We start from the raw sequence: 9,480 nt of genomic DNA on the forward strand, positions 1-9,480 counted from the left end.
TTGATCCAAGCAACTGACATTGCTGCTATGTCAACAAATTACATGCCAATTCAGAGATTTTTCAAAAGTTATGAGTATTACAGTAGCATTGCCAATACATATCAAAGAAGCAATAGTTCAACAAGAACTCAACAAAAAAAGCATTGACAATGTCTTCAAAAAATAGCCATTTGACCCAAGGACGATCCTTTAGTTTTCTTCAAGAATCACCTACAAGTGTCATAAACCAAGAAATAGAAGTTACAATCACATCTACAGCTCTTCTTTTACAGTTTTAATGTTAGAAAATAAATAAAAGCTAAGTTAACCAAATGATAAAGATAAGATAAAAAGATTACCAGGTTTATTGGCCAAGCAACAGCTACTCCAATTGCATCTCCAATCTTGAGAAAATTATGGTATGGCCTCATTAGCTCTTCATCATTCTCCACAGGCACATTCACATGAATTTCACACCAATGTGATCCCAAAGGTATGTCACCAACTTCAGCAGTTGGATCCAAATTTCTAACCACACCAACAGCACAAATTTTGGACGAATCAACCATGCTTCTTATTGTAACTTTATCCCCAACCTTGAAAACAAATTTTATAAAACATATAACCACATATAAGAGAGCAAGTCTTGAACAGATATTTAATACACAGTATCACAAGAACCAACCCAAAATGACAGCCACAACAAGTACCAAAATCAAAGTGTAGTCCATTACAATCAATAATGATATCCAAAACAAGAATCTCAACAATTAACATATAGCAATTACAAACATGTTCATGAAAATCATTTGTGAACGCAGCATGTAAAGAAGGTCATTATTGAACTGTTTATTACTTTTATTGGCCGAGAAATAGCATTTGATGACTGTGAAGTATGTCTTTGCGAAGATGGCGAAATTTGTCCTTGTGATCTTCCTTGTTGAATTGATTCTAGTTGCTGAATTCTTCGCTCCATTTTTGACATCGCAGCGCTTTGTTCCATAACCAAGCGAAAACATGTTGAACGACTTGGTATATCGCCCCACAAATCAGATTGTGTAACTCCTAAACCATATGTACGAACTCTTCCACTCCTTTCTTCACCCATTACTTTTGCATACACGTCATTCCTACCCACATTATCTTCTTCTCCTTCCGGAAGTTGATTTTTTAAGCTTTCCATCTCCTCCTAAAATTAACAATTCAAAGTTACTACATTCTCGTTCTTATCGTAACAGAAAAAACCTGTTTATGAATGAAGTGAATAAGCAGCAACAACATACCATTTTTTCCCCAACTTCAAAACTAGATGGCACTCCATTAGAATTAGTGTAGCATATGGTGAACATATCTGCTCTAGAGAGAGAATGCCCAACCTCTTTTTCCTACATATAATAGTACATCCCAAGAATATATCAGAATGAAAAATTAGATGTTGTTACCAATTTATATATTATACCTTTTCTACTCGAACTTGAGCAAATGGCTTTTTCCCTGTACTATGATTCATCTTTTTCTTCTTTCGGTGCTCCTTGTTTGTTGCAGATATGCTCTACATAGTTAAACATAACAAAAAATAGTTAAGTATAGGCAAACAGAAAAAATGATCACGACTTTGAGAGCATTTCATACCTTTGCCTCTTCGGAAAGCCATTTAGTCAAAATATTTCTCCATTGCTGTGGAAGAACTCGTTTTGGTCTTTTAAGCACTTGACTTTCAATTGACTCATTTGGATTGAAATAAGTTTTCTTGAGAGCATGCTTCCAGCTTCTCCATTTCTTTCCTACTGATTGCTTAACTCGTTCTTCTATGCCAATAGGGAGATCAAATTTTTCCTGTAATATTGAACACTCAATTAAAAGAGAACAAGCATTCAACTAATGTAGTAGGTTCAAGAAATGGGTACCTTTACTACATCTATCATGTCATTCTTTAAAGACTTGGGAACTTTACGCCAACTATCAATGTCAATTGGTGCATATTTTCCAATTCTTGCCAATGCTCCCAAAAATTCATTGAATTTGCTTCTATTTGTACCAACTGGCTCACCAAGTGTATTGAATTTCACTTTAATTCGCTTGTCAGTACCATGTCTACCCCAAATGTGTCTCATATAAGTTGGTCCCCGAGTTTTCTTAGGCTCCTGATCATCATCAGAACCACCACCTGCAAGTATAATAAACAATTATGACATATCTTATGAAATAGAAACTATTGTTATAGATTATATCTAACTGAAATATTAAGTAATTAGTAATTAATAACATACCAGTGCCTTCCTCATTTTCCAAATTTTCAGGATCTTCATCACGCAATTGAAAGCTCCTTGATCCTCGATAGCTTGAACCTCCTCTTGTTCTCGCCATATTTGTATAACTACAATTTTAAATTCATAACAGAAAGTGTACAGCTAATAGCATATTAACATGTAATAAACAGCAAAGCATAAAAAATTTAAGCATGTAGATACACCACAATTCAATACATAAAAAGCAACCGAATTTACTGGACATTAAAGCGAAATGAAAAGATAACATTCATTTAATTTATATAAGATACCCAAAGATCATCCCTTGGAACTAGATGCCACTCTAGTAGTATCAACTATTTCTCCTATGACACCTTCTCGAACCCAATTAATATCATCAAATGTCTCTCTTTGATGACTACTTGAAGGCTGACTTTGCAAGTACATCTCAACATCTATGGGATCCATCTTCAAATCATCTCGTGGTACAGTTGGAATAACAACATTCCACCCCTTATCCAAAGGATCCTCCACGTAAAATACTTGTTTCACTTGGGATGCAAGAACGAAGGGTTCATGGTGGCGCTTCACATTCATAAAATTCACAAGTGTAAACCCATCATCATCTTGTTTCAATCGTTTCCCCTTAGAGACCCAATCACAGTCAAACAAAACCACTCTTCGACCTCCACCATAGTCCAATTCCAGAATATCCTTTAAGACACCATAATAGGCCAAGTCACTTGAAACCGGATTCATATCCTTGGTGCTTGCGAAACTTGATGTTATTGCAGTAACAATCACCCCACTATTCTGATTTTTTCTTTTGCTCTCCAAATATTTTGTATGAAATCTAAAACCATTCACAATGTATCTCTCATACTTCAAACCCACAACATTTGGACCCTTGGCCAATAATCTCAAATCTTTTGAGATAACTTCATTCTCGGGTAGAAAATCATCCACCTATGCAAAATAAAAAAGTAAATTAATAAAATAACTGTACAGAATTTGGACAGCTAAAAGCACAATGATACTTTGTATATTAACTCACATGGCTGTCAAACCAATTTGCAAATGTCTCACTATGAATCCGCTCCTTTTCATGTTTTGAACTACGCAAATGCTGCTCTTCAACCAATTTACGATGTTGGCTTCATCAATTACAATAGTCAATCAACATAGTTGTCTATATACATCCATCATTATTAAAAGATGATTAGTTTTATACAACAAGTATGGAGTACAATTACTTACTTGATATATGGATCCATGGCTTCACAATTGAATATCACATATTGATGTGCCTTTTTTATGGTTTCATCATCCATTACAACTGAATTTCCTTTTCCTAATGGCCGACCTTGTATAGAAAAAATCTCAAGTCCTTCAGTTGAACTTTCACCTCCATCTTCATTTCTACTTGATCGATTGAACTTAGTTGTCACTTCATCAGACAAGTAGAGAGAGCAAAATGTCAAGCACTCATCAACTAGGTACCCCTCTGCAATTGAACCTTCAGGCCGACTTCTATTTCGTACATAATTTTTCAAAGTGCATAGGTACCTAAGACAATTACAAATGTAGTAAGTGATTAATAATGATACTCACATAGCAATAAAATAGAAATTATAAAGTTATAAAAGTTACCTTTCAATCGGATACATCCAACGATAATGTACTGGACCAGCTATCCTTGCTTCGGTTGCTAAATGAGTGGTCAAATGCACCATTATAACAAAAAAAGATGGTGGAAACACGCGCTCTAACTGGCATAGTACAACAGCAATTTCCTTTTCCATACGAAGCAGTTCCCGAGGACAAAGAGCTTTACAACATAAATCTCTAAAGTATTTGGACAGCTTTATCAACGGAGACCGCACCGATTTTGGAAGAAGTTTTCTATAACAGAGTGGTAACAGTTGCTGCAATAATATGTGATTGTCATGACTCTTAAGTCCGGTTAGCTTGGAAGGTTTCAAATGCACGGACTTTGAAATTGTGGCTGAATAACCATCCGGTACTTTAACCTTTTTCAGAATTTTACAGAATAACTCTTTCTCCTTCTTATCCAAATAGAAACATGTTGGAGGCAAGTATGCTCTCCCAAACTCATCTGTAATAGGATGAAGACCTGCTCGTATGCCCATTTCTTCCAAATCACGCCGTACACCAAGGTTATCATACTTGCCATCCACATTCAATAATGTTCTAACTATTGTCTCACATACATTTTTCTCAATATGCATGACATCAAGACAATGACGTAACAAATTGTTCTTCCAATATGGCAAGTCAAAAAAAATGCTTTGTTTCTTCCAGTTAAAGGGTAATTCAGGGTTATCATTGACTGCCTTCCCAAATTTGATTTTATAAGACCTCAACTCCTCCAAGATCATATCACCTGTCAAGCGGGGTGGTGCAACTCTATGTTCTTCCTTTCCATCAAAGTTACGTTTATCTTTTCGATATGAATGCTCCTTTTCCAGAAATCGCCGATGACCCATGTAACATTGTTTTGAACCATGTCTTAAATGGTGTGAAACGGTATGCTTATGACATACTGGACATGCTAAATAACCTTTAGTACTCCAACCAGATAAATTAGCATAACCAGGAAAATCACTAATGGTCCAAAGTAAAGCAGCATGCATCTGAAAATTTTCCTTTGATGATGCATCATAAGTAGTCATACCTACATCCCACAATTCCTTCAACTCAGCTATAAGAGGTTGAAGGTAAACATCAATGTTATTCCCAGGTGCATATGGGCCAGGAATGAGTAGTGACAACATAAAGTATGGCTGTTTCATGCACATCCATGGTGGCAAATTATAAGGCATCAGTACTACCGGCCATGTACTATGGTTCACATTCATAGATTTAAATGGATTAAATCCATCAGAAGCTAAACCCAATCTGACATTACGAGGATCTTTTGCAAATTCGGGATTTTGGTAATCAAATGATTGCCAAACCGGAGTATCTGCAGGATGTCTCATGCGACCATCCTTAGTACGACCCTCGACATGCCATTTCATGGAAGATGCTGTTTTAGATGACATGAACAGACGCTGCAATCTGGGTTTAAGCGGAAAGTGCCACAAAACCTTGTGGGGAACCTTTCTTTTTTCACCAGTAGGATCATCCTTTGTTCCTTCCCACCGTAGATGCTTACAAGTGTCACATTTTATCTTTGATTCATCTTTTCCCCAATACAATGTGCAATCATTAGGACATGCATCATATTTTTCGTATCCAAGTCCTAGTTCTTTCATTGTTTTTTTTGCTTCATAATAAGAATTGGGTAGATTTACACCTTCTGGGAGTGCTTGCCTCAACAAATCAAGAAGTGTATTAAATACAGAATCGGGCATTTTGCTGAGACATTTAATATGTAACAAGCGGACCAGAAAAGATAGTTTAGAGAATTGCGGGCAATCTGGATAAAGGGGCTGCTTCGAATCATTTATTAAATTGTAGAATTTTTCTGCCTCAATATTCGGCTGTTCTGGTTCTAATCTTTCTCCCACATCTAGGTTCTGGTTTAGAACTCCTACTGCATCTTGTAACAACCCCTGCATATCATCTATGGGATTGAGTGGTGGAACTTCATTTGATGAGCCATGTGAAGATGTATGATGCAAATTCGAAGATAGCTCTCCATGAGCTAACCATTGAGTATATCCCTTAATAAATCCTTTCCATATCAAGTGTGATTTGGCCTGCTCTCTCGTGACAAATACCCCATTCCCACACCTAATGCATGGGCATAAAATCATCTCCCCTATACTTCCATTCGTAAATGCAAAATCAAGAAAATCTTCTAAACCAGCTTTATACTCATCACTTGATCGTGACATACTCATCCATCTTTTATCCATGTTCACATAGATTCTAATTATAAAAAAAAAAAAAAAGCTTCATTAGCATCTACAAGATAGTTCTACCTAAACTATTACTGATTTTTGCATAAAATATTTACTTAGATAAGAAAACTAATTTCAATGAGATTAATAGAAGACACAAATCACTCACGAAATATCTTCTAAAGTAAAGATACCAAAAGTATCAAAACAGAATGTTAGCACCAATCCAAGTGTTCTAGACATATCAGAACAGAATCTTCACATATCCAGGTGTTCTAGACATTTGAGTAATAAGAACTAATCCAAAAGTATCAAAACAGAATAATATCAAAAGGAAAGACGGCAAAAGTTCAATTCCAGATTGTAACACACAAACTATAAAACATATGGTAGGTACAAAAGAACTTTTCTTAACTCCCTCCAAACTAGAAACTTTTTAAGAAGTACCTGGATCAATTTCTCAACTCCCTCCAATCTATCAACAGTGTATTGCCCAGAGAACTGCAAACCAAAAAATTATTTGGGCAGTAAATACATATATCAAAGAACCAAATAACAATACTCTGACATAAACTAGCTTACCTGATTTGATATGGAAGGCTGGTAACCCTTCACAGGAGTGTTGAAACCTAAGTTTGGCACATTAACTGAAGTACTGGTATTTTCTTGCAACTTCTATAGGAAGAAAATGAAAAAGATCAATTGAAAGAACCATCAGAAACCAAAAAAATGTTTCATAATCATGCCTAATGGCATGTGAGATATGCAAACATTTGAAGCCTATCTCATAAAAACTTGGATTAATACCATTAATACCCGTAACCTGGTATTGTAGCAGTGCACGTATAAACAATCAGCAAAGTGGTTTGCAATCTCATTATACTTAGTGACAGGCCTGAACTTACAAAAAAGGAAAGCTAATCTTCCAATTCAAAAACTGAAAAAAATGAAACTTGGAAGAAATAGAGTGAACAACTACAATTCATTTGCGCACTTGCCATGCTATAACATGCTCCTACTGAATCTTCACCCAGGCATATTAATCAATAAAGGGTAAACGGACATTTGTATACGTGCAGTAAAAGTGTCTTATATATACCTACCATATGGCCTAAAAATTTTACCCTTTCACCACCTCACACTCCATGCTAAAGTGAAACTGTTAATAATTAGAAATAAAATTTAAAAAGTGACTCCTTAGAATCCTCACTGCTATTAGTACAATCTTATAATTGAGTTTAACGAGTTATTAGTTCTCAAAAGGTAGCCTATGAGATTGGAAATGAGTAAATTCAAAATGATACATTTCATGATTTTTTTTTTCAAAACAGTGATACCATTCCAACTGGATGATTCTGGTACTAGGTAAGTGGGGTTTCCCCACAACAAATATTATGTGGGCAAAACAAGACACACTGAAAAACTCTGTTAATTCTGCCATATTGCGTCCGCCACATACTAGAGCCCAATTTAGAGACCCTGTTGACTGCCTGGTTAGGCATGAGTGAGCAAGAGAGGGAGGTGAAGGATCCTATAATTGAGGCCATGGCTGGATCAAGAGAGAAAAATGGATCTGAAGAGAGGAAAAGAAGGAAGGAAAATTGGGAAAGGAACGAAGTAGCGGAGAGCACGAAGAGTGTGTATTGTTTACTTTGAGCCCCTTCAGCATAGATCAATCTCTCAATTAATTGCTTTTTTTTTCTAATTTCAGTGAGTTGAAGGATCAAAAAATTTCGAAACAAAATTTTTTCCTTTCTTAAGCAGAAAAGGACTACATGCATTCTTAGTTAAAATAAACATATCCTTCAACAGTATCCTGACATGAGGAATGCCTTTTGTTGCCTTTTCATTCGGAAGCAAAAGCAAATATTTGTGGGAGGAAAAATTCCAAGTCATACAACCTGTGTCAAAGAAGAAGACAGCAAACAGGTGATCTGTGTAAGAGCAACGCACTGGCAGAAGGGATTTAGATGTTTACAGTACATTGGAATCAATGTTTCCTTCCAAAGGAGGAGAAGTGTGTGGGTTTTGAAGCATGATGTGAAAGATGGGTGATGAAATTCTCGGGGAAGTTTCCAACGGCAGAACCAGCAGAACAGAACTGTAAAATCCATAGTAATGAAGGACAGGGATTCACTTGACAGGTGTTATTGCTGCCAAAAGTCATTTTGTGGTCGGAGATGTACACATTAGCAAATGGTAGGAAGAGGAGATTTTGCAAAATGAAAGCAAGTGGTTGGTGGTTACATTCATCACAATAATCTTATTAACTATAAAGGTTGCACCACAAGGACAGCTATAAAGGTTGTCACATGGAATTTGAATCTTCCTTTTTATTCTGTTCTTTTTTTTTTGGGTCAGTTTGATTAATTCATCCATAACATCCCCTTTTATTCATCCCCAATTAACCCAATTTCACATACGCTGCTGTTGCAGAATTAGTATTACTCACAATTCAAGGTAAAAGCACTCATTTACAAAATTTAGATTCCGTCTTACCTGAATTTTCCTTATGCAAGAAAGGAACAGCAATATCAGAAGTAAAAGCATCCTAGATACAAAATTTAGTTGTCAAATGGAGCAGCTAGACATCGGATGCTGTCCTTCAAAATGAGGAATCATTTGGATCTTTAAGACAAATTCAAAAAAGCTACCATCTTAAGTTTTACTGTATGACACTATGTCTAAGTACTCTTGGAGAGCTGTTATGCTTCTTTGCAACAGAAAAAACATAAACAAAAGATAAGAAACCAGAAAACCTGAAAATCACCATAACTGAAGAAACCGTCGCTTACCAACTCCACAATGCAGAACGATATCAGAAAATTTCCGAATAAACATACGAAATAGTGTATCAGACGAATTGAAAGGCCAGTTTTGTTTCCCTACAATTTTCCCATCCACATCTACTCTTCCTGCCATTTCGTCTTCCCCAAATCCTTAACCCTCTGTCACCCACCTTGCTCCTACCCCATTTCCCATGCGTTCCCGGAGAAGAAATAAAGTAATAAAAAAAAAGCTATCAATTTTGTTGCAAATGTATAGGTTACCTGGTAGTAATCTTCCTTCAGATGGCAATTTTCAACGAACACCGTAGCTCCACTGTTGCTAAAAACCCAGATACCAATTCCCGTTCAAACTCCATGCTAAAAACTCCATGATGTTGTTGATTAAGCTACCTTCTTAAAGGTTTACCTGTTTGTCTTCAAATTGGAGAGAGTTAAAAATCGGGTGGAAGAAAGAGAAAGAAACAAGGGATTCGGTGGTGAGAGGGGCGAAGGATTTAGGTTTTTTACAGAGAGTTTATTTGATTGAGGGTTTTAGGAGAGAGCACTCGGATGAAAAAAGAGTAAAGTACATTGGATTCATTGGAGTAGTTAGAA

At 36.1% G+C, this 9,480-nt stretch overlaps 3 protein-coding genes across 3 annotated transcripts; all 3 read right to left on the minus strand.

The window, feature by feature from the left end:
- LOC113776989 lies at nucleotides 1–2,346 on the minus strand. Its single transcript, XM_027322039.1, has 8 exons — nucleotides 2,250–2,346; nucleotides 1,887–2,146; nucleotides 1,612–1,815; nucleotides 1,439–1,531; nucleotides 1,263–1,364; nucleotides 836–1,168; nucleotides 339–575; nucleotides 1–210 (listed from the first exon to the last, which is right to left on the minus strand). The coding sequence occupies exons 1-8, from the start codon at nucleotides 2,344–2,346 to the stop codon at nucleotides 190–192; spliced, it is 1,347 nt and encodes a 448-aa protein (XP_027177840.1). The 3' UTR covers nucleotides 1–189.
- A 191-nt stretch (nucleotides 2,347–2,537) lies between these two features.
- On the minus strand, nucleotides 2,538–3,985 carry LOC113778815. The gene is made up of 4 exons (XM_027324316.1): nucleotides 3,879–3,985; nucleotides 3,486–3,794; nucleotides 3,283–3,382; nucleotides 2,538–3,194 (listed from the first exon to the last, which is right to left on the minus strand). Exons 1-4 carry the CDS (start codon nucleotides 3,959–3,961, stop codon nucleotides 2,547–2,549), a joined length of 1,140 nt encoding a protein of 379 aa, XP_027180117.1. The 5' UTR covers nucleotides 3,962–3,985; the 3' UTR covers nucleotides 2,538–2,546.
- Nucleotides 3,986–4,130: 145 nt separating this feature from the next.
- Nucleotides 4,131–6,112, minus strand: LOC113776990. Its single transcript, XM_027322040.1, has 2 exons — nucleotides 4,243–6,112; nucleotides 4,131–4,153 (listed from the first exon to the last, which is right to left on the minus strand). The coding sequence occupies exons 1-2, from the start codon at nucleotides 6,110–6,112 to the stop codon at nucleotides 4,131–4,133; spliced, it is 1,893 nt and encodes a 630-aa protein (XP_027177841.1).
- Between the last annotated feature and the right edge of the window lie 3,368 nt (nucleotides 6,113–9,480).

The sequence above is a fragment of the Coffea eugenioides genome, chromosome 7, assembly GCF_003713205.1.
Source record: "Coffea eugenioides isolate CCC68of chromosome 7, Ceug_1.0, whole genome shotgun sequence".
Lineage (NCBI taxonomy): Eukaryota > Viridiplantae > Streptophyta > Magnoliopsida > Gentianales > Rubiaceae > Coffea > Coffea eugenioides.

What these genes read in the sequence shown, in the direction of transcription:
- LOC113776989 (XM_027322039.1), bottom strand. Translation starts at nt 2,346, where the DNA reads ATGGCGAGAACAAGAGGAGGTTCAAGCTATCGAGGATCAAGGAGCTTT. An exon ending in GGCTTTCCGAAGAGGCAAAG is followed by an intron (nt 1,532 to 1,611) that starts GTATGAAATGCT and finishes TTAACTATGTAG; the next exon opens with AGCATATCTGCAACAAACAA. An exon ending in CTCAAGTTCGAGTAGAAAAG is followed by an intron (nt 1,365 to 1,438) that starts GTATAATATATA and finishes TATTATATGTAG; the next exon opens with GAAAAAGAGGTTGGGCATTC.
- LOC113778815 (XM_027324316.1), bottom strand. Translation starts at nt 3,961, where the DNA reads ATGGTGCATTTGACCACTCATTTAGCAACCGAAGCAAGGATAGCTGGT. An exon ending in GCCATGGATCCATATATCAA is followed by an intron (nt 3,383 to 3,485) that starts GTAAGTAATTGT and finishes TAATTGATGAAG; the next exon opens with CCAACATCGTAAATTGGTTG. An exon ending in CAAATTGGTTTGACAGCCAT is followed by an intron (nt 3,195 to 3,282) that starts GTGAGTTAATAT and finishes TATTTTGCATAG; the next exon opens with GTGGATGATTTTCTACCCGA.
- LOC113776990 (XM_027322040.1), bottom strand. Translation starts at nt 6,112, where the DNA reads ATGGATAAAAGATGGATGAGTATGTCACGATCAAGTGATGAGTATAAA. An exon ending in AAAGGTTAAAGTACCGGATG is followed by an intron (nt 4,154 to 4,242) that starts GTTATTCAGCCA and finishes ATATTATTGCAG; the next exon opens with CAACTGTTACCACTCTGTTA.